At 42.1% G+C, this 24,912-nt stretch overlaps 1 protein-coding gene across 7 annotated transcripts in view; it reads right to left on the bottom strand.

Moving 5' to 3' along the window:
- Positions 1-24,912, bottom strand: part of IQCH (IQ motif containing H) — a 50,172-nt gene that overhangs the window by 1,152 nt on the left and 24,108 nt on the right. For 6 of the 7 annotated variants that reach the window (XM_048318075.1, XM_048318079.1, XM_048318078.1 and 3 more), the window contains 7 exons: positions 23,057-23,248; positions 12,187-12,307; positions 10,905-11,191; positions 5,222-5,389; positions 2,749-2,874; positions 2,144-2,205; positions 384-492 (listed from right to left, as the gene is read on the bottom strand). In XM_048318075.1, the coding sequence (XP_048174032.1) occupies positions 384-492; positions 2,144-2,205; positions 2,749-2,874; positions 5,222-5,389; positions 10,905-11,191; positions 12,187-12,307; positions 23,057-23,248 (1,065 nt within the window). The remainder of the gene's footprint in view (positions 1-383; positions 493-2,143; positions 2,206-2,748; positions 2,875-5,221; positions 5,390-10,904; positions 11,192-12,186; positions 12,308-23,056; positions 23,249-24,912) is intronic. The other variant, XM_048318081.1, reaches the window with a different exon arrangement.

Raw genomic sequence — 24,912 nt, 5'->3', positions numbered from 1 at the left:
TAAGCAGCTATTATTAACTGAGAAATTTGTTTCTAATTTAAGATTCTTACCTTGATGGTGTCCCTTTAAAATAAAGCAGGCAATTGTGACAGAACTGTGTGAGGCAGTGCCAACAGCTCCTTTGCTCTTCCAAAGGACACTCAGGAGCATTAGATTACAAATAATTTCACGCTCAAGGATGTCTCTTTTCAAAGAAAAAGTTTCAAACTTAAATTTAACTAACGGGTTCCGTGGGAGACCGACTACACTGACCCAGACACTGTAAACCACACACAGCCAGTGATAAAAAAGGAATGGTTTAGCACTTGTTTATGATCCAGCATGAGGTATTTGCAGGCCTTGTACAGAAATTAACCAGGATCGTTAGTTAATTAACACCTCACCTTAAAATTGGTCTCGCCTTGCATATTAGGTGCTGATATTTCTTGATGGATGATGAAGAGATTGCGAGCAAAGGTCAGGAGGACCCCCTGGAGATCCTCTCCGATTGTTCTGTTAATGATATCCAAACAAATGAGTTTACCAATGATTCCCTTCACATGCTTAAAAACAATCGCCCTCTCATTTGTGCCTGCCTGGTGATGGAATTTAATGAGGATTTTCAATCTCACAAGGTGAAAATCTTCAGGGAGATATGAAAGATGAGGCTCCATTTTACCTTGTCAACAGAAAGGATTTGTGTAATAAATAATTTTTATTAATCAACTTAGCGGAAGTAAGCAGAGAGGTTTCAGCTACTCCAAGTAAAAGGTTACTGCTGAGGTAGGACTGAAGCAGCAGAACCCTCGAATCACCCACATTAGTTGGCAAAAACTGTTGCTTCAGCCCAAAATTTGGGAAAAAAATTTCAGCAGTGTCAACATTCCTTAGATTGTTACAGCTTTTGAGGCTTTGGTTTCCCAGTGGTCCATACAGACTCTCCCATCCCTTATGGAACAGGGAATTACACTGAGGAATAATGTCTCTCATTTACTGGAATCGACCACAGATCTCTGACGTAATAAAATGGATAATTCTCATAGATGTTTCAGGTATTTCAGTTATTTTATAAGCTCTAACTGTTACAATCTTGAAAATATTTCCCAATTAATTAATTATGAAATTGCACTGAAAATGTGATGGTAGAGAACAGGAATCCTCTTTGCGGCAAGTTAGGTTATTTTCTTCTTGTCCTACTACCAAAAACGTGGAAATCGGATTTCTCCTTCCTGCAGAGGCTTTTTCAGTGCTGGGAGATCATTAACAGATCCCGTTTTTGCCCTCCCTCTCCTCTTTAGTCTTTCCATGTCAGTCATGCTCTCCAGAACTCTCAACATTTTCATTGCCTCCCTCTCATAGAACAGCAGGATTTCTTCCAGTGTCTCCCAGGATACACTGTTTACCTTTTTCCATAGGATCATGACATCATGGCTTGCAGGCAGTTTGACTCACAGATCCTGTTCCCAAAACCTCCTTGTTCCTCATATTCATTACTGCTCTCTAAATGTAATTTCTTACATCTGATTCCAACCAAATCTAATTCTATTTCTCATATTGTTTCTTCAATTTGTGGAGATCATTTTGAATTCTATTCCTGCCCTCCAGAACACTTGCAGGCACATCCAGCACTTGAAGAAGCTGTTTTGTTATCCAGGTCATTAATGAAATAGCTGCAGCATCAAAGGAATACAGAACAGGCTGAGAACAGAACGCTTCAGCTCCGCACTTATTACATCCTATTTTGGCAGGAAACTTGGGGAAGAACAATATAAAAAAGCATTAAACTTCACCCTCCTTGCCTCCTGGAAGTCAGGTTTTTAATAATGTTGCCTAGAAGAGTAAGCCTGTGCTAATCCATGTGAGAGATTGCTCCTGACAGGGAATACAGCTCTCCTGAAGCCAATTCCAGCAGGTCCTGAGCCTGCAGTGCCACCAGCCTTTGGGCTCAGCACATTCCTGTCCTTCTTTTATTACTGAAATGCTTAAAGCCTCCCTAAAACCCTCCCAAAGGCTAATCTTGGAAGAAGTCAGTGCACTTCTGTGAGCAGGAGGTGACAGCCAGGTGCTCAGGTTGTTCATTCCCTCCCTGGCCTTTATCACTCCCTGCACACCCAGAGTGCTCCCAGCTCTTTGTCACCCTGGGGAAGGGACAGCCCACACTTACATCATTCCCAGTCTGTGTCGCTTCTGGTCTTCATACAATACAAACACTGTTCCCTGTTTTTCCTGTTAAATAAAAGGACAAAGCTGCTTTATTTATTCCTAAAATATTGGTAATGGTAATAAACGTGTTTGTTACACTAAGTACACACCCATAGGTAAGAAGGGCTGGTTTGGAATTGTGTGTAAGGAATTATTGCTCAGTTTAAACAGATTATTGCTCTAACCTATTGTAGAGAATACAATAAATGCAGCAGAATCTATTCAACAGCAAATATTTGGGTACCAAAGCAGTAAGAGATGGTCAAAAGCATCTTAAAAATTATCTCCTTACACACTTATTTTTATCAAGAAGTAGATTAACCCCTAGAAGTTTTACACACACATAACTGGAAAGAAAAATAGGTGGATGTGGCATTTAAGGACATGGTTTAGTGGTGAACATGGGGGTGTTGGGTTTATGGTTGAATGATCTTAAAAGTGTTTTCCAACCCCAACAATTCTATGATTTATGATTTACATTGCTCTAAGTGGTTTTACCATATTAGAATTTACAAACAAAAATTCTGCAGAGCGAATAGCACATTTTCTCATCTTTCCCCTTCATACCTGGAGGTCAAATCCAACCCCACGAGCTTTACACGTGTGGAGGAGAAGGTTGTAGGAGATCTCTGAGAGGCTGGAATGCCTCAGCTGGCTGCTGGCCACGGCACACCGCAGGCTGCTTGGGGCAGGCTGGAGAGAAAAACACAGGATTCCTCATTTTCACACCAGTTTATATCAGAACCCAACATCTACATGGTAAATTACTGACTTTTCGCAAGGGATGGAACAACAGGATGGGGGGAATGGCTTCTCACTGCCAGAGGGCAGGGATAGATAGGGTATTGGGAAGGAATTTCCCTGGGAGGGTGGGGAGGGGCTAGCAGAGGATGCCCAGAGCAGCTGTGGCTGCCCCTGGATCCCTGGAAGTGTCCAAGGCCAGGCTGGACGGGGCTTGGAGCACCCTGGGACAGTGGAAGGTGTCCCTGCCCATGGCAGGGGGTGGGATGAGATGGGATTTAAGGTCCCTTCCAACCCAAATAATCTTGGGGATCTGTGATTCTATAAATGGCGTTTTGCCAGTGAACTCATGTAAGTGTGGAGTAAGAGTCCATTTGGAGAAATTCCTGTTCCTCAGAGGGTCTGCTGGACACAGACATTTCCATAAACCCCTGTATTATAGATCAGATCTACAGAATGGCTCTTTATGAACCACATTTTGGTGTTTTCACAGCTTCAGTGGACACTGAGCTCTGTGAGGTCACTATGAATCCAACCCGGCCTTGGACACTTTCAGGGATCCAGGGGCAGCCACAGCTTCTCTGGGCACCCTGTGCCAGGGCCTCCCCACCCTCACAGGGAGGGATTTATTCCCAATATCCCATCTGACCCTGCCCTCTCTCCCCCTTGGATAAAGGCCGGTGCTGCATCGAGTTTAAACTCTTAGCAGTGCTTAGGCCAGAAGAACAGAGATGTTGCTTTGAGGAGCAGTGAGGAGAGCTGTTCTCCTAAATCAGGTCTTTCCTGATGTTAGTTTTAATGCTGGACTGTTCCCTGGGAGCAGGGACACTGCACGTCAAAGCATGAAATTTACAGTATTTTCCCTAAAATGATATTTGTTTTGACATTGACTCATTTAAGTTGACATAGCTGAAATCCTTATCTAATACATCTCTGCCTGAAAATTAATCATGTTTATAATATTCTGAGAATTAATAACACCCATTGCTCAAGTCATTAACTTAAAAAAGGAGCTTCCAAAATCTGTTCTCTGCAGTAGGGGACCACAAATAAATGAATGCTTGATAAAATAATCCAAGCAGCAGTTTAACAAGCGTAAACTTGAATGTGGCTGCAATAACACAGAACTATTGTTTAAGGGTTGGCATCAGGTTGATGAGGTGCTTATTTCAGCTACAAAGCATGCATACACATGCATAATGAACTGCAGGATGAATTATTAATGTGTTGCTTATTTAGCCTCATCTGTCTAGAAGATAATGTATCCTAACTATAATGAGTGATTGGTTTTGTACATAATTACAGGAGCAGCAGTATCTAGGAAATTTGTTCTTTCAAAGAAGGAGTTCTAAAAATAAAATCCTCACACAAACTCCGGGGCTGCTCCATTTTATCAAAATCAACCCTACCAGCATGGAGAATATCTAATCAATTAAAAGGGACAGAATCATTATTAACATCATAATTTTACACAAAGTGTTTTACTTAATCATTCATTACAGATCATGTGCTGTAAAAACATTTGTCTCTTGGTTTGTTTCTTTTTCTCTTTTCCTGGGCGACTGCAGTCTTGTAGTTAACTCTTCAGGAGATAAAAATCTCAGAAATACAGGAAGAATTAAAAATAAAGGATATAATGACAATTCATGTTAATTCTGACAGAAGTTTAATTAAAAAAAAAAGTTGCTACTTGATTACTTTTCATTTCTAAAACTTGGACTACTGGGACTAATCAGATCTAATTTACTTCTCACCAACTAAAAGTGGTTGCTTGACGAGAACAATGGATCAAGAGCTCGTTAACCTCTAAATTACAGCTCCATGACACTTCTGGAATGGTGATACATTCCCTCCTCTACATATGGAAAAAAAGGGAGTTGTGGATCTTCTGTCAAAATGTGGCACACAGCCTTTGTTTTTTATCCACGTGTATGTACACAGACATACATTTCTTACGTTCACTTTTCTAAAGACCTTTCTTCCCATTTTATAGAATCACAGAACATTTGGGTTGGAAGGAACCTTAAAGCCCATCCAGTCCCATCCCTGCCATGGGCAGGGACACCTTCCACTATCCCAGGGAGCTCCAAGCACTGTCCAGCCTGGACTTGGACACTTCCAGGGATGGGATTGTTTCACTTTAACTGCTACTGTGCTGTTATCCCATGACTTTATTAACCCTGTAAAATCCAAGAGTAGCAGTTTAAAACCTGAAGAGAGCAGATTCAGCTCCTCTAGAACAGATAAACTCATTGGTAGTGACATGAATGATTATATTTGGGAACATTTCACTGCTCACAGGTTTTGTCCCCTCGTGCTGAATCCGTTGGCTTCTGCTTTCCTTTGATCCAAGAGGTCCTTGCAGGCGGCTGGAGCCACAATCCAGATTTCCATCTGTCACGTACAACAGGAGCTGAGTCAGGGCCAGCTGGTCACTGTAGCAAAGGTCAAGGTCTGTTGCCCACACCTAATCAAAACAAAGAGGGGCATTCAAATAAACTGAAAAGAAGAAGAGTAAAATTCAGCAATTTTGAAGGAACGTCTCTGCCTTTATTGTTCTAAGTGTTGGCGTTCCTGCTTTTGGCTTCCTGGCGCTGGAGCAGTGCCGGCAGTCATGAAGATCTTAGGAAGGAATCCTTCCCTGTGAGGGTGGGGAGGCCCTGGCACAGGGTGCCCAGAGAAGCTGTGGCTGCCCCTGGATCCCTGGAATTGTCCAAGGCCAGGTTGGAAAAGGCTTGGAGCCACTTGGGATAAGGAAGGTGTCCCTGCCCATGGCAGGGGGTGGAACGGGATGGGCTTTAAGGTCTCTTCCAACCCAAACCATTCCAGGATTCTATGATTCCACAAACCACTTCCAAACAGGAACAACCAGAACTCTTCTGTAACTTCAGAAATAATTTCTCAGGCAGGACTTATGAGGCTGAGGGAAGCACTATGAATTGCTTCTGCAAGGCTCCTCCACCCCAATAACCAGAGCTTGGTTTTCCCAGGAGTTTTTCCCACTTAAAAAATCCCTGTGCCTACTGTGCCAGTGAGCAATGTTCCTACACACCAATATCTGCCCTACAGTGGACCCCTTAAAACAAATCTCCCAGTGAACAACTTGCCTAAGCCCTGGAATGGTAAATGGAGTCATTATAAGGATATTAAGGGGTCAGGCAGCCAAGGCCTCTTGGAAAACTGGAGTTAATTTCAGAATCATATGCACATGGTAATGCCCTTTATAATGGGGAATAAATCACCCCAGTAACAGTTGTTAATATCTAACTGCCAAGTATCTGTTGCTGTATTAAAGATCCTATTTGTCAACTTAAATATTTCCTGCTGCATGGTCTAAAATGCAAATTGGATGCTAATGGCTGGCTTTACTTAGTAATAGAGGACTGTTCCCCAATTATAATACTTAATTTTCTTCAATAATTTATTGTTTATCATCACTTCTGCAAGACAGGAAGAACTTTGCTGTCCATTTGTACTTTTCCAGTATGTGCTAACCTTTTCAACGAGCCAAATAATAATGATAAACTATTCATATTTTGGGAGTGTTCCATTAATTTTGATAAATATTATCAACAAATTTGTGTCAATATGTCCTAGATCTTGTCTGAGCTAGGTTTTACACTCTCAGTTAAAACTTTGCCCTCAGAAAGAGGTGGCAGGGCCACATGAGAGAGCCAGGGACCCAAAACTTGGATATCTGAGGGCTGTTCACTGGCTCCAATGGAACCGTTTGCTCTTAACCCAGACCCTGATATTACACCTGACCTCAAAAACCACACCTGGAAGCTTTGCTGAGCACAAACAGAGCCACAGGAGGCAAGCTGGACTGAAGGGCGACCATAAAAAAGGTTAAGCAAAGACATCCCCGCAACTGAAGTGAGTACCAGAGCAGAGTCCTGGCAAAATGCAGGGGATGAGTTGAGGATTTACCAGCAGATAAAACATTAAAAAAGCAGCCTGGCAAACCTAAGCAGCCATTAGCAGTTGATAAGTTCATTCCACCCTCTCAGGGATTCACACAAACCCTACCAGGCGTGGGGTAGCACGTACACTGTGCAGGAGTTACTCCCCAAATCCCACATTGTCAGTGACTACAATTAGAATACGTGCAAGTGACATTGTTTTGATTTCAGATGTAGAGAAAAACCCATTAATTACTCGTGTGATCCATTTCACATCATCTAAACAAAACCCCAGCATGCCAGCCCAGCTCCAGTGCCCGCTGGCACATTCCCAGGAGCTGCTCTGGGAAGGACAGGAGCACTCCTGCATCCCCTGCTCCAGGGAATGGCTCCAGCTTGCCCAAGGAAGGGACTGTGAGAAGAGGGAAGAACAGAAAACACTTTTAGCAGAGCAACTTTTGTGCTGGAAATCATGAGATTGACCAAATACTGGCTTAAGGAGTTTCTGTTTTCTTCCAGAGAGGATTAAATAGTTTTTGGACATGGTTTCATCATCTCAGACCAATTTATGCTGCTGCCTACAAAATTAAGGGCTTGGATCCCCAGGGGCATGAAGGAAGGTGTCCATGCCCTCCCCTACTGTAACAAAGGAGAGCTCCAAAACCTTGTTAAGCTTCACGTTCTACTTAAGTAAAATCATAGTATATTTTGCATTTTCCAATATAAGGTGTGGGGAGGAGGAGGAGGAAGGCAAACATGGCTGGAAGCCACCTGTCCACCTCCTTTCATCCCTGAGCCTGCGGCTGAACCACCCCTGTTGGAACTTAGAGCAGCCAAATGGCCACTTCTTGGTGCCAGCTGGGATCACCCCCAAGGATTGTTTTCCTGGCTCAGGACTCTCAGAGAACACGTTATTGTGGCCATGTCCCTTCCTGTCCTGGCCATGACCCAGAACATCCCTAACATGGGGAGAAAGGAAGAAGGATCAGATGGCACAAGATTTTCCAGCTTTATCCTAGCAGGGGATTCCCTTTTGACATGGAAACATAAAAATGGCCTTTAAATCCCCTTTGTGCTGCTACAGAAATGGGAAAACACAGAGCCTGGACAAGGGGTCTGACCAGATGAACCAACTCCTCCAGTAAATCAGGAGCTCTTAGGAGATGACCTGTGCAGAGGTCAAGTTTAAGTAAAGAACGATACAATCCTACAGATTAACAAACATCTATTATTGAGCCCATCCTCATGTTCTGAGCATATAAAACAAAGGCACATATTAATTGCACGTATTTATGATTGGAGGTGTCAAATCCTGATAGGATTGCATGGAAAATTAGCAGAACACAAGGAGTTTTCACCTGAAATTCAGGGATTTTCAGAATTTATGTTCAGAAAATAAACTGGAACAGAGCAGCCTAGAACTGACACTTGATTTTCAAAGTTCAAAGGCAGAAGGTAGAGGCAGTAGTTAAGATTTTAGACAGATTTAAGACTGGTTTTAGGTCAAGCTAAGCAGAGCACAGAGATCAGGACTCTCCAGAATCCCACCAGTGGAAAAAAATGAGTTAGAAATACATCCTGCAAGACTTGCTGGCTGTTTATCCAAGGAAATATGTGCTTCCAGGAGAGTCTCTTTTGGCATGCACAGCTTCAGAGCCGGTGCTTCATGGAGAAGACATCTCAAGTGAATAAAGTCACAATTATGCTGGAATTCTTTACAGCTTCCATAAAAATGCTTCAGCTTTAAAACATAAACTTGAGAAGGGAAGAAAACATAAATTCTTAAAGAGTTACTAAATTACAGCTCTGCTTTCTTCCGTTTAACTGTTTTATCTGCGTCTGGTATCGACGTCTGCATTACTGTAAAGAGCACCCGTGCTATTTTTAAAGAAGTGCTTGAACGATACTGTAAAAATGTCAATTAGTAAAATATTAATGCAACTGAGGCGCTGGAAAGAGAGTGTCTTTTATGACTTTTAAAATTTGCACGAGAATTGATTCCAGCAGTGCTGGCAGGCTCTTATCTGGCTGCCATCTCGTGGCAGCTGCTGGGATGGGCTGGGGCTCGCCCACAAACTTCAATTTTAGGGCTCTACAACTCCTCTGTCCTGGTGGATATAGGATTGGGAGATCGTTAATGACAACACCGTGGCTCCTGTTGGAAAACAGCACATAGAAAATGCTGTGTTCTGTCTGGAGAGACCCTCAGACATGAGCGGGAATTGTCCAATCCCGTTTTTCCAGTGTTTTTCCAGTGTTCCCTCATTACTGCTGGGAAAGGCTGAGGCTGTGCAAAAGCCATCAGACCCACAGAAAAGGTGACTTAGGATCCTGCTTCTTCAAACTATCCATCCACAGAGCTGTGGAGGTAAGGAAGTTGATCTGTTTAAATATTCCCACTCAATTCAGTGGATTTATTTGGGTGCAGCTCCCAGCTGGGATCTGAGCAGCAGGGATCTGACAGTCAATAACTGGGGAGGATTTCACTCTGAGGGGCCAAGGCTTTGCTCTGAATGATCATCTTGGAAAATAAAGTGGGAATCAGAAGTGATTCAGTCCAAATTCTGCACCTAATTCTTCTCCACTTCTTCCCCAAAACACTGAAAACAGCGTCTCCATCTCCCTTCCCCTCAGGAACAAGGCACAGGTGCCTGTAACTGAGATAGAAATAGATTCCTGAGGCAAACAGGGAATTGTGTGGAGTCCCAGCTTTCCCTGCCCCTTGGATCTCACAGCCAGGGGCTTGTGGCAGCCAAGGCTGTGTCCTCCCACTGAGCTGTATGTGACAACACATGTTGTTCCTTATCCATCCCTTTGCTCCTAGTGCTCTCCAAAGGTTAATATGTTCTGTAAAACACACTTGGAAAGAATTCCTGAGTATCCTGGACTCCCAGGAAATGCATCTGAGCCTTCCATCTACTGCATTCAAATGTACACTTGTGAAATGAGTGAGCAGATCTTCCAAGGGTCTAATAGGATTTCTTGTTTGCCAAAAACACTGTGCTTTCAGGAACACAAGCCTTTGTGTGATCTTTCTCTCCCAAGACAGATGGCCTCACTAATTACCTCTACATCCAGTTAAATTTAAAAACCTGTGCTTAAATAATGTTGAAGTTGTGGTACATGCTGATAAACATGGGAATATTAAGGTAAAATTAGATGGGAACAAGGGAAGAAAACCAAGATGGAGCAGACAGGAATTCTAAGAAGCCACAAGAATTACTGAATAATTTAATGAGTCCTTGTTTGTGCCAGGAAATGTCACAACCTTAATAATCCAGGAAGTATTCCTGCATTTCAGTGAAATCCTGGCTTGAGTAAAGCAATTGGCAAAACTCCCATGGACTTCCACGGGTGAGAATGTCATCCCTTAATCTTTTTAAAGCAACTTTCCATGGAAGTTGTCCAATATGGCTTATCCAGAATTCTAATTACAATGCTGTGAACATCCCTTTTGGGAGTCACATATAACTGGGATCTGAATTTCAGAGCTGACAAACTACTGTGAGAGTGAGGCCCTGTCACAGGGTGCCCAGAGAAGCTGCGGCTGCCCCTGCATCCCTGCAAGTGTCCAAGGCCAGGTTGGACATTGGGGCTTGGAGCACCCTGGGGTAGTGGAAGGCGTCCCTGCCCATGGCAGGGGATGGAACGAGATGATCTTGAAAGTCCCTTCCCACCCAAGCCATTCCATGATTCCATGATTATTCTGATTCTCTGGTTCACCACAGCCACCCTACAGTGGATCAGTTACCAAAAACCTGAAAGTTCTGCAGTTCCCCACAGCCTTAAAATCCAGAGATGTTCCCTTTTACAGTCAAACACATCTTAAATACTGAGGGTCCTCAGTGAAGATTCCAGAATAAAACATCATGAGAGTGAAAAACAAGGAGATGCATCAGGTCTACATTTGATGCTGTTAGAATACCCACATGCTTTCCTCAGCTCACATGCCCCAGAGTTTGAAAACTGTTTGTTCCAAAGGGCAAAGCTTTCTCCTGACATTTTCTGGAGTTCCATAGGAAAGTTGGCATTTCTTGATCTCAGGGAGACAGTGTGAGGTAACAGACCTGCCCCACTCACCTGCTGCTCCCTTGTCTGCGGATGGGTGAAAGCCACAAAATCAACGGAGAAGTAGCCAAGCACTCCTTTGGATTTACAGACCTCCCCAATTTTTGAGCAGAGTGAGTTAAGAACTGCTGGATCCACGGAACGTTGTGGGATGGTGGTGCCAGAAGATCTGAGGGGTCCCTCAGCATGGAGCTGGTCTCCAGATGACACCATTGTCACCTCCCCTGTTGGCTCTATCAGCAGATCCACTGTCAGGTTGGTGATGCTGGCAGAGAACGGGAAGGCTTCGATCACTCCACCTGGAATTAGAAAGGAATTATCTGTCCAGCTTGGAATCAAATCCACAAGTGCTGCCCTTCAGGGTGCACAGGATGGAGCCACCAGCTCCAGGGGGGGTTGGAGATACAGCAAATAAATCAGTGGAATGGGAGCAGCAGAGCCAGAACTGTGGATCTCTTGGAGGAGAAAGGAGTTCAGTTAGTGGCTTTTCAGTCCCACTTCCAAACTGGATAAATCCCCCAGCTGACTGGAGAAACAGGCTCTGGGGTAGCAGGAGTGAATCCAGGTCAACACCAGGCCCAGGACAGCTGGGAAGTGCAATGTTGGGACAGGGAGTAGGATAACTCCTGCTGCGAGCTCATCTTGTGGACTCCCATCTGTACAATGGTCCTAGATAAGAGTCTGCCTGTGGCATTCATCCACAAAAGGAACTCGGCATGGAAATAACAGCTTCCAGCATGGTTTTCCACAGGAAGATCACCAAGACAACTGTTTGGAATCGTGGATTTGCCTTTTTATTGCATATAATGCCATAACCCAATTTTGGGTTATGTTGGGATAAACTACTATGTAATAAAATTGGTACTAGATGTGCTAAGTGGCATTATTCAAAAAGAAAAATACCTTCAAAGCTTTGATTCATCCTTGTCTCTTCCATGAAGAAATACATAAAGAAATGTATATATGAAATATTCTCACATTTACCTACATTCATGTGCTGAAATTCCCTAATGCCTTTCCCCAAATGTGACAGTCTTTGGTGCAGCACCCAAGGATTAAGGAGTTGGTGCTTATGGATTCAGAATCCAGAGTTAATACAGGTAAACGCTTGGACAGGACAAAAGAGTGATAGAACAGTGGCCTATAATTCACTGGTAAATGAACATTTGAAGCATAATGGAGAAATAAAAGGAGATAAATATTTAAATGGGCCCAAGACTAACAAGAATATGGCAGACAATATGGCATAATTACTCCTTATAACACTTCACAGCGACTTTGCAGTCTTATTTACCTTGACTAAGAAATGTTTGGAGGAATTTTTCCCATGTAGGGAATCGTTTCTCATTGACTGGCTGTACGTGCTGTGCTAAAAGGCCCGGCAGCTCCTGGGAGATCTTCACCAAAGCTAGCTCCTGCAGAAACAAATTAAATAGAACCACAAGCAATTTTACTACAGAAATGAAAACTGCTTGTGGGGTGATTAAAAACCAGGCCTCCAACAGGCAAAAAAAAAAAAAAAATGTGGTTACTGTTTACCCACAGTCAGGAAGCCTTTTTTAATTTTTCTACTTGCTCCTCTTCCCTCCTTCTGCAAACTGTCCTTCTCTGAAAGCCAATCCCCCCTCAGCACAGCATCTCTTGCATTATAATTTATATCAATAATTGGATCTGGCATCTGAAAATGCCAAGTACTTGGTAACTGCTTTGGGATCAATACCAGCAGTCAATAACTTGTACATCACTTGTATTTTGAAGCAGCATATTGAAATAGTCACATATGCCAGCAGCAGTTTTACTGGTTCTATGTTTAAGCTCTTATATCAACCCAAATACCCTTTAGTTAGAAAAAAAAAATGAATAATCAAGCAAAAGCATTTCTAAAGCAGGAGATATCCTTTTAAATCCATAAAATATCTGTAACAAATTCCCAAGTGCCTGTGTCTTTGGTGGAGTTTGATTAGTCACTCCACAGCTAAACCAGCTTTTTTCCTAGTTTTAAATTCTTTATTATCACACGCACAGCCCAGCCCCATTAAATACAGAAAGTAACTGCACTGCTTTTACTTCTCCCCAAAGTCCCAGAAGAACATGAGCATATAAAGTGCAAGGACCCTGACTGGATTGCTTCAGGCTCCTTTTCTTGCTGCTTCATGAGCCTCCCTCCGCTCCCCCAGGGCTCTTTGCCTCTGTTTTACATCCCCTCTCCTCAGCACCCCATGCTGCAGCAGATGACCAGCCCTCCTCTGATCCTGCCAATGTCCTCAGCCACAATCACTTTATCTCAGGCTCTGGAGGAACATGATGAAACCTTATGGCTGACAGCTAAGAATAGCAAATAAAAAATTAAAGCTGTTTTTCCAGAGCAGTGAGCTTGAAGAGAGGGGCTTTGTCATGGAGCACATGATGTAAAGTAACCAAAAATGCAAATTCAAAATCACTCCGCTGTGATTTACCTACCAGAATGAGAAGGATGGAGCAATGATCAGAATCCCAGGATGGCTTGGGTGGGAAGGGACTTTAAATCCCATCCCATTCCACCCCTGCCATGGGCAGGGACACCTTCCACTGTCCCAGGCTGCTCCAAGCCCCATCCAGCCTTGGACACTTCCAGGGATGGGGCAGCCACAGCTTCTCTGGGCAATTGGGCAATTAGAGATTAACTCTGCATGCAGGAGACCTGGATAAACCCTGGTCCTGACTGCAGTCACCTTGAGGCTTCAGGAAGGGGATTTTCCATCTGCGCCTCAGCTGCCCAGCCATGAAAAGGGGACAATTGCTGTCCCTACCTCACATGGAATTGAGGGAAAAAATGCCTTAAAAATATCAAGGTGCTTAGATAGCGATGCTGATCTGGGCTATGTGAGCTCCTATCATATAATAAGGAGAAAAGTATGTTGTTGACTTAAAAAATATCACAAAAAAAGGGTTAAAAAGGGTTTTAGTCAGTAAATCAATACACTAAGCAGCACAACCTCATGGCAAAAACAAAGGAGTACATAAACCATGAGATCCAAGCTCAGAATTTACCCAACTTCAGGTCTTACCCTGCTCATTTCCTTAGGATCTGAAGGAGGAATTTCAGTTTTGGATGGCTCAGCTGACTGAAACAGCAGAGTACTGAGCAAATATCCATTGGCCTTGTGTGGGTTTGTATTTGTGCTGAATTATTGCTGAGCCAACAAGGCACAAGCTGAGGCGGCTCATGAAAATAAATGTGGCTTTGGAGAGAGGATGTGAGCCATGATGGATGGCCTGGAATTGCTGCCCCACAAATCAGTTCACAGTAGTGCATCCAGCAACACCTCTGTCACTCCCAGTCTCATCCCTGAGACCTGCTGACTTTGGGCATTGTGCAATTTAAACAGAAATATAAAAACAAACAAAGCAAGAGGTGTGCAGTGGCTGCCTGAAAGCTTTTGATAAATCACAGGGAAAAAAACCCAGAAACAGGAATCTCTGCTGGATGTGGAGGCATTTGGGAGTGCTGTGCCCAAGCTTGTGTAAGTAACAATGAGACTGTGAGCATGTAACGTGGGACACAACCTTCCAGTGCAACAATTCCGAGCTGTATCTCCTTTCAGACAGAGCTGGAGGATCACACATGGCTCTGGAAGAAACTTCCCTAAACTGGGTGCAAAATCAGGCAGAACTTTCAAGGGACTTTTTCTCTGCCTTTTAAATTTTCTTCTTGCACGTCTAAGGCATGGCTCCTTCAGGATAAGAAATCATGGAATCCTGGAATGGTTTGGGTTTGGAGGGACCTTAAAGTTCATCCCAATGCCATGGGCAGAGACACCTTCCACTATCCCAGGGTGCTTTAAGTCCTGTCTAACCTGGCCTTGGACATTTGCATGGATCCAGGGGCAGCCACAGCTTCTCTGGCACCCTCAGCACTGGTGACTGTGAAAGATGTGAGCACCAAACCCAGCTGTCTGACAGAAAGAAAACAGAATTTTAAACAAATAATCAATTCAAGAAAATCTGACAAACTTCCCTTGAGCTCCAACCCAGTGCTTTGAACAATGCCTGGGCAACCAGGGTGCTCACAGAAGAGAGTCGGGCAACCACTCTTTAAGGATCAGCACCTGGAATTCTGGTTGGAGTTTTTTTGCAACTGTAAGCTCTAAAAAGGCAATAATCCTGATTATAGGGATTTTTAATAAGCAAACTCAAGCCTGGATCCAACATTCACTCATGAAGTCAAACCTTTTAAAAAAGATCAGTGCTCAGCTGGCTAATTTCATTTAAATTGGACAGTATCTCCAGCAGAGCCTACCAATGTTTTATCTCTTGATGTGGCCCAAAACAATCCAGGATCACAGGCTCAATGAAAACAGGGAGCATTTGTTCAAATCTTGCAGCTGATGTTTCTTGGTAGCAGTAAAAATGAGCAGCTCAAATACTGTTTACATCATGGAGAAATCTTTACATCTCTCCAAATTGGTTCTGCACCTTTTTATAACAATGAACAAGCACCCAAAAAAACCCCCCAAAACAAAAAAAAACCCCAGCTTTTCCCCACTAAATGAAAAAAAATTCTCACCCTTCAGCAAGATGAATTTTGAAAGGTTTTGTTAGGCAGTTGCAACAAAAAATTAGGACCAAATGTGGCAGATGTTGAAGGCAGCGGTAGGAAATCTGCTGGAGACAGATCAGCCAGCAAGGAAAAGCCTGTTGAGAAGAGAAGTAAATAAATAGGAAGAAGAAACAGGAAGAAAGACCTGGGGAAATAAAGAGGCTGCAGAGCAGGATGCCTAAGACCCAGGGCTTTTTAGCTAAAAATCAGATGGAAAGGAAGTTATTTAGACTTTGCAAGCAAATAGAGTGAAAAAAGCAACTCCAAATAAGAAAAGCTGAGTGGGCCAGAGAGGAATAAAATCAGCAGAGAGCTCCTGAGCAATACAAACTGCCACGACTCTGCTGCAGTCAATGAAGCTGGGGCAATTTATGCCACTTGGATGGCACAATGACAATTCCTACCATTTATAAGTACATCCTTTCTGTTGTGATCAGTGGAGCTGGGATAACGTATTCCAGCTGCCTGGATGGGAGTTGGTCCAGCCCAGCTTATTCTGATGTTCTCAGTGACACCAGCAACCACAGGAGAAGCCAGTGACTGCTGCCTGAATGTCCAAATAACTGCCATTATTTCCTATTTTGCAAATTAAATTGATTGGACACTTTTTTCCTAATTTGGAGAGGTCCACCCTGGCCAGGACCACAAAGTACCACAGTGAACAGAATAAATGGAGAGGTCTATAAAACTGGGAATGGTTTCGGAAGTGACACACTGAGCACCCTCTCTCTACTTAAAGTTTGCCTCCTGATTTAAAGCCCGGGCTTTTCACTGTTAACTGCAAATTTTAAAATTAAAAAGTGCCAATTTTGCCTTTCCCGAGCTGGAAAAGCATGTTCAGAGCTCAGGTCCCATCATGGCAAACTGCCGTCATTACCTCCTCACACAAATGTTTTTCGTATGTAAAATTGCTTTGTAAAATATTTGCTCCATCTGCTGAAAGGAGCAAAGACAATTTTCCCTGATAGCTAATGGCCCATTTCAGCTGCCTGGCAAACGGGGCTGCCACTGGCATTAAGTGGGATGCTGCAAACAGAGCCCAGAATTCCGCGCTTCCTGGGCTCATCCTTCCCAGGAGCGCGGCCCTCGCTCGGAGCCGGACAAGGGGTTGGGATTGCTCCCACTCAAGGGGCTTTTTGTGGGGCTGGGGCACATCTGCCACGCTTCAATAGAGCCCCACAAAGCAGCCCCTTCCCGGGACTCCCAGAACAAGGAGCTTAGTTCCCTTTCAACTTGCCAGCACTTAAAGTGCTGTTCCTTTTTTCACACCACATGGGGCCACGGCTCTCTGGCCGGGCTCACACTGCCACTCCACACGCTGAGGGTTTCCATATAGAAAGATCAAGCACTTCTTTTAATTCTAAATTCGACTACAGACACACACACATACAAAAACCCCACAAAACCCCCTCTGCCCTGGACCAAACCCCTTCCCAATCGCTTCTTTCATTGTGCACTTTCCTATTTACCATCCATTGAAAAGCACATGTTTACATTGTGCCCTGAACTACTTCAACATCTGCTAACAGACCAATAAAAAATAAATAAACCAGGATTGTTTAGGAAGAGAGATCCTTCCCTATTTCCTGCAAACACTCCTAAGCTGGCAGCAGCAATATGCTGCCAGATCCCTGCTCGGAAAACAATCTATGCAGGGAAATCAAAGATCAAATCAGCACTGCCAAAAATCAGCCAGAAAAAGGATCTTGAAAGTGCTATGAACCCCTCAAAGAATTCTGCATGACTATGCACTGAATGTTAGTTTAAGATTAGGATAATTTTATTAATTAGTTTGCTTTCTAATCCAAATAAATATTCCAAAAGTGTGTCTTTTGCAAGGTGCATCCTGCATGTTCAAGGTTCCCCACACCTTCCTTCAGAGAAAAGAAAACGCAATTGTCATGATCTCCAAAAAGCTTTCTTCAAAACAACAGTCATATATTTATTTCAAATGCAGCTTTTGTAAGTTCAGGATATTGGGATGTTAATCCTCATACTAAATGAGATCAGGAATATTTGAAGGCATTTTCCTGTTTTTTAGTGAGATTTCTGCAAGTGCACAGACAATTCTGATGCCCTCAGATTAAAATTATTTTCCCAATTAATTGAGTTTTCTCTATTTCAATCTCTATAAATTTAATGCACTTTTGTGACTTGCTCTCCTTTGTGGCTTGTATCTCTAAAGAAAATATTCTAATGAATTTCAGAAAGAAAAAAAAACCTTATACAGAAAACCCACAGTCACTTCCCAGAAATTTTATGGAAATTGCTGTAATGCTACGGGAATTGTCAGACAAAACCTGCATTGTGTTTCACAAACAACACACACTTAAATTCCTTTTATTCCCAGAGTTGCCTATGTGTTACTTTTTGGATTTTAGCAAAACAAACATTTTTAAAATAATCCAAGCAGGCATTTTATTGGCTGCACCAACATTAAGGCATTTCAGATTTCTTTAGTGCTCTTGCTTTATCCTCTCCTTCCCCACTGTTATTGCTACAAACTGGCACTTAAATTCAATTGATTCAGAATATTCTGGATCCATATGGCCTAAAACCCTGGAGCTGAAGTTCTGATATTGCCTCACTGCTGTTTTCTAGCATTTGCCTCTCCTCCAGTCCCCAGATGGTGGAAGTAACATTTAAACCTCCTTTTCCTCTGCCTTGTACAATAGACCTTGGCACCATTTCAACTGTTTACTCCGGTAATTAACAGCACTGATACCACAACAATTACAACTCCTACAATCTTAGCACAATAATGCTATGAATTAGTGAGAGCTAATGGCTGGAAGGTATAGTGGTTCCAGACTGCGAGATCTGTGCATTTTTAGAATAAAATAAAAGGTAGGAACAGCACGCTGGCGGTAGACAATGATTACCTAGTAATTAGTTTACACAAAGCTTCCTATTTAATGGCAAAACGCTGTAATTAACGCGTGACAGAAAATCAAAGGGTACTTTGTAAGCATATGAAAAATTAACACTGCAGGCCTATAGCTTTATGTACTGATTAGGAGCATATTAAATCAATAGGACATACAGCCCAACAGCTTGCAGAGCTCATGCTTGTGGCTCAGGAGCGATATCCCGGCTTTCACTGAGCCCAGGGATACAATTCTGCTTCATTTTACCTCAGATTTGCACATCACCTCAAACACCACCATGGCAGACACACAGATAATAAACTGAGGATTGTGTGCAGGTACAGGGAATGTTTCAATTATTTGGGATAATTGCTGGCAGAGCACTGCTCACACTAAGAAACCTGCAGCACTACTCCTTTACATCATCAGCTTCTCCTGAAGTCTTTGGGTTCCTCTTCTTTCCCGAATAAACACAATACCAGTTAGAAGAAATGTTAAAAACCTGTCAAAATGCTGGAAATGCATTTTCTGGGGATCTGTCAGAGTTTCTGGCCCTCTTCAGGCTGGAAAAATACCACACTTGCAATTCCACTTCACGACAGGCTCCCTAAGAACCCCCTCCGTGGGCTTTAGGTGTTACACTGAGATCAATTAAAAAAACCAGGAAACAAAGCAGTGTTAGGAAGCTCTACTGTGTTCAAAGGAGGTCAGAAAGGAGTGTGCTGGCAGTGGCAGGTTTCTGAAATTACATTTTTGATGAATTGGTTTTATCCTGATTTGTTTGCAAACACACACCCTACTCTGAATTCCTTAACTCAGTAAAGAAACAAGATGTGGTATGGAAGCTCCAGGTGTCCAGTGCATGGAATTCATCCAACCAGGACACAATCTGCTCCCCACTACTCCTGATTTCCAGGTAATCCCAGAGTTCATCTATTACTTAGTACAGGACTTCCAAAAACTGACCAAAAAATGTTTCATTTAAAGGAACATCCAGCATTTTGCATTACTATTTTCCAACAGCAATCAATGCAAAATCCTGCAAGCAGCATCCAAATCTTGTTTTATGTGATTCAGACCAAAAGTTGTCCAGATTTGTCACCTTTTGAAAAGATTATGATTTCCTCATTGTAGTAAGTTAACCAAATTATGGCTTATAAGGAAAAGAAACAACAATAAAATCCTCTGACTCAACTGGAGGAGGAAGATTCAAACATTTTTCTAGCAGGGGCTGCCCAAGTGCATTAAATCACCTTTTTTTGCTCTACAACAGATATTTAGTGGAGAGTTTTGAAATGGTTGTGTAGCTATCACCAGTTTTAAGGCCTTATTGAGAGAGTATTTATTGCTTGCTTTTCTGTGTCTTGTTCTATCCCTGGACTTTCAGCTCTTCTTTATCTCTTTTTTTTGTCTCCAGCCTGATCTTTGTTATTTTCAGACTTGCTGCAACGTAAACTCACATCATGTTGTTGGTCCTGGTGGTTAATTAAGTCACAGGATAATAAAAGATAATTCTAAAATTAATTTCAGTAGTAATTTAATCTAGCGATTTACTATTTACAGCTCCATAGTTATGCAAGAGGATAGGATCCTGCAGTCCTGTGTTATTTATATAAAAGGGAATTGCTAAAAGAAGAAAAAAGGCAATAATAACAGGGAAGGTGATGTTATCTTCGCCCTAAAAGGGAAGAGTTTTGGGAGTTTGAGTCCCAAGAAAAAGGAAAATATGAAAACAGCAAGCATATCCATTCCTTGGATACTCTCCCAGCCTCCAACAACTCAGAATCCCTCTAAGCCAGAGATTGTGTCAGCAAAAACAAGAGTTTTCCATGAATTTAGAGTCTCCCAGCAAAGGTCCATATAAGTTTAGGTGAGATTTTCCAGAATCTGAGCTGCTGGCTTTGAGCAGGACTCAGATGCCCAGCTACACCATATATTAATAAGGATTATGGGTATCTTTATCTAGATGTTCCAAAAAATTATTCACTTATTCTTACAGCAGCAAAACCACTTTTTCTGCTATGCATGGACTAACTGAAGCTTGAATTGGTACAGAAAACCAGCATATGTTAAAAATTAATTTATTTGTTCCCTACACCATCATTCACCCTATAAGATACAGTTACTCTGATAAGGACCTCAGTATTTACTCATTTTTTTGTACACAACTAGGGCCAGATCCTGATGCTCTTTTCCACACTGGAGGATGTCTCCACAAACAACCTCGCAAGTACCAAACGTGCAGCAGTCCTCTGGATATTGAGCCATTGGATTCTGGGCCTCAGGATGAAATTTCTCTGCTGACAGACTTGAGCAGTGCACAGGAGGCTGATGGACTTTGAGACATTCATGCAGTTTATGATTTCAACCCTTTCTGCAGTTGCAAATTAATTGTTCAGATAACTCAGAGGCTGCATTAAGTTAACAAGGTGAAATCCATCCATAAACCCATCATGCACTTGGGTCTGCCCCAATGTTCTCTTTGCAATGAAGAATCTAAAATCAGCCTCATTTTTAGCTGGAATAGATTTTTACACAGTTCAGACTCACAAAGTACATTATTTTTAATCTGTTGCCTACTCCACACTACTGAGGAAAATCTGGGTGTCATGTCTTAAACTGCTATGCAAATGATGCTATTTGTAAGTATTACCATAATTTAGTGCTTACAGTCATGTTCTCATTTCTAATAATTCCACCAGAATGGAGAAGCTTTTCACTGTACTCCTAGCCTGCAGGATAGTCTTTCATCAAGAAGCTGAATTTTTTAATAACCTGCCAGCATCCATTTTTTGTGTGGCAGCCGCCACCGTGACACGACGTCTTCATTATCAAAGGAACCAGGTCCCTACACTGCAACAGGACATTAAAGCACAAACTCCTGCTTTGATGTTTAAATGTGGATCATTACAATGGTGTTCCCTAACAAAGGAGCATTTTAATCCTCTGCTCTCAGTGCTGAGACTCGGGGAGGCTGCAATTCATTATTTCAAAAGAGGGTAAACGCAGAAGGCAGGGAAATTCGAGCAAACATTCAAGTAAAGTGTTCAAAACAGCAGCAAGTTCCACACTTCAGAATCACAGAAAGGTTTGGATTGGGAGGGATTTTTAGGATCATCCCATTCTAGCCCCTGCCTTCCACTACTCCCAGGGTGCTCCAAGCCCCGTCCAACCTGGCCTTGGATACTTGCAGGGATGAGGAAGCCACAACTTCTCTGGGCAACACTTTGCGAAGGCCCACTTCAATATTGGCCTTATTTGTCTGCTGACTCTGGGAAGTTAGATCAAATTCATTACTCCATATTTATTTCCCAACTTCCAACATATATTTATATTTCGAGTTTCTCACTGGTTGATTGCTGGCTGTATCAAAGCTCGAGGTAAATGGAGTATAAAGGAAAACCAAAGGAAGTCAGGGATCACTGCGTCCTTTATGCAGAAGCACTTAGGAAAATAATTAAAAGGCACAGAAACAGGGAATGCCACTTATATCAGGGATTTATACCAGCAAAAAACTGGAGCTGGTGACTCCTGATTTTGTCATGACTCAGGTGGTGGGAGCAGGACCTGGATACATCCTGAGCTTTGTGTCGCACTGGCATGGCTCTCCAGGGCTCTCCTTCATCCTGTCTGACTCGCAGGCAGTGAGGAATCAGCAGATCAGAGAAATTATCCCTTTAGCTTTGTATCATGAACTCTGTTTTATAATGTGGAATTATTTTCTAGTTGTCAAACGCAGCAGAACTGTAATCAGCCCAATTTGAAATTTTAATATACAATATAATTCAATCAACCCAAAATTTCGAACCCGTTTTGATTGAATTAAAAAAATCAGAGGAGCTATAATGAGTAGTTTATGTAAATTAAACAATTTTTCTGGATACATTCCTTCTGGCTTTAAAACCATTACATTAGGAATGAATTTGGCACGAGATACAGAAATATCAAATGCTTATTGAAATTAACACATTTAAATACCAATGAATATTTAAACTACAAATAGTTCTTGGAAGGCCAGAATAATGAAGTGTGGTTTCATATGGATCTTTCTGCAGTTAAAATGTATCATCTTCCAGCCTCTCAATCGTGGGTATTCTTAGGAATCCAGGAGTGCCTGAGTTCGTGCTCTGACGTTTCCCTTAGTTAGATATTTATTGATGTCTCTCCTAAACACCTCTGGTAATGAAACTGGCAGGAGTTTAATGACCTCCAAGACCTCAAGTGTTGTGTCATACAGATTTAAAAGTTATTACTAAGGCAAAATATACAGGAAAAACAACCCATAGAAAACCAGATGAAAAAGCAATCAGGTTTGTATGATTTCAAATTAGTGTTGTTCAACTATTTTAATCCCAATCCCAACTAATCTTTGTTTCAATAATTTCAAATTTCTATGTATAGATTAGGCTCTACTGCCTATAAACTTTCCTTTATATGTTCTCACTTTAAAAAAATGTATAAAATTTGCACATTATTGCATAGGAAGTGTTATGACACAACTTATTCCACAGTTGGTTGCCAGGCATTCCTTTGTATTTTGGAATATTTCACTGTTTTATTTGAATTGCTGCTACCTTTACTTTGTAAAGCCAGTCTGGGCTGTGATATCAATGTTTACCTTCAAATCAAGGCCCAGAGAAGAGATTTACAGCGAGGAGGAACCTCAGGGGACCATTAAAGAGCCATGACAACAAAGATGATGTAATTTTGTTACTTACACGAGCCTGGCTCTTACTCCACACCTCAGGGCCATGTCCCTGCCATTCCTTCTGGATCCAGTGGTAGCATTCCAGGTGGGAAATAACATCACAGTAGGCAGTGCCATTTCCTCCACGCTCATCATCCACCTTGAAGAGCCAGCGCTGCACTTCCATGTTGTCCAGGATGAGCTGGCTGAGAGCACAGAGCAGCTGCAGAGCAGGGACACAAAGATCCTTTGCACAGTGACAACACCAAAATGCTCCTCAGACTTCCAGTTCCCAAATATTTGGGCTTAACATTTATTTTCTAAATATGGTTTCATTTTCTCAGAGGTGCTTGTGTTGTTACAGCTGTTTGGGTATGGATTGAAAGCAACCTTGGCCAGCTTTGGATGAAGACTCCATGGCCTTCATCCCTGTTTTCTGCAGAGAGGAATTTGCCTGCCCAGGTTTTTTTTTTTGTCTGATGAGGATCTGAGGTTTTGGATCACCAGAACTGCTCCATAAATGTTTGTGACAGGGAACAACGCGGGATGGACGATGCTATTTGCAAAAATGTGCCAGGGTAACACCAGCCAAAACAGCTGGGAAATTTTCCTACTGGAGAGTGCATTCCATGGTTATAAATGCACGAAGGAGGTACCAGGCAGGCTTTATAAAAATGCTAATTATTTATTTGTGTATGTACCCAGATTTAAATGGCTTTCAAATGCCTTTTGCCCAGCTGGTGCAGGATGCAATTAGCTTCTTAGAAACTGCAAATGACTTTGAACCTGGTAAAAGTATTCTCAGATCTTGTTGCATTGGCTGGAGTCTCCTACATTTTACAGAGTAATTTGGGGGATTTTTGTTTCTTTCTTTTTTTTTCAAAGATTGACCTAAAATACAATTACATGTGTTCCATTTATGGCATTTGAGAATCACATAAATGTGTTTTTCTTGAGGGCTCCCCTACAGTAATGAAAAGGATCAATAATCCTGTAAGGACTGTACCAATCACAAAGAATTATGTGCTATCTTTAAGTGAAAATTGAATTGTGCTTTACCATGGTGTCACCTCAATTTGATTATTTAACCTAAAATGTCAATATTTCATACAAGCAAACAACAGAAGGAGAAATTCCATAACCCTGTAGGATGAACCAGAAGTATTGTTAAATAATTTACGTGAATCAAATAAATCAAACAGCTGTTTTGCAGGTCATTGATCGTATATTTATTTCATCTACTACAGAAGTTGCAATGTATTTGTGTAGCTTAGATTGTTCAGTCTAAAGGTGATTAATAAAAACCAAAGCAATGTGAAAAGCCTCTTGAAGAAGCAGGAACACCTACTAAAAACCTTAGCAATGATTCTTTTCCTGGATGAGATGTAACACCACCATAAAAATGTTTTCTTTTTTTTTAATTAATACTTAGACATATCGTTGTAAATTGCAAAATCAGCTTATGGAATAAAATATTGAGGAACTGCCTGCAAAATAAACTTGTAAAATGAAAGTACAGAAACCTCTTGTGCCCTGTAATTTTAGTTCAATAGGATTTTGTTCTTTCCTTACTGGTCACAACAACAAGAGAGATGAATTTAGCAATGACAGGCTGGGTACAAAGTAAAACTGCAGAGACGCTCAGTGAACCTCAACTGGAACAGGCTGATTGAAGGGAAAATTCCTTCCCCTTAGAACAAGGAATTTTGGAAAATGTGCGTCTTCAGTCACTGGCAAAATGGATTAATTTCATGACTTCACCCATGGGGCAGCAGCACAAACCGTCTCAAATATTGGACCAAACGCTTTTATATCCTCAAGACCACGAAGAATCCCAGAGTAATTGTATTCCTTCCTGCCTTGGGCACAAACTGCATTTAATTGAGC

Source organism: Corvus hawaiiensis, chromosome 13 (assembly GCF_020740725.1).
Source record: "Corvus hawaiiensis isolate bCorHaw1 chromosome 13, bCorHaw1.pri.cur, whole genome shotgun sequence".
Taxonomy (NCBI): domain Eukaryota; kingdom Metazoa; phylum Chordata; class Aves; order Passeriformes; family Corvidae; genus Corvus; species Corvus hawaiiensis.
The sequence above is the reverse complement of the archived record's forward strand: the minus strand, read 5'-3'. Positions and strand labels throughout refer to the sequence as shown.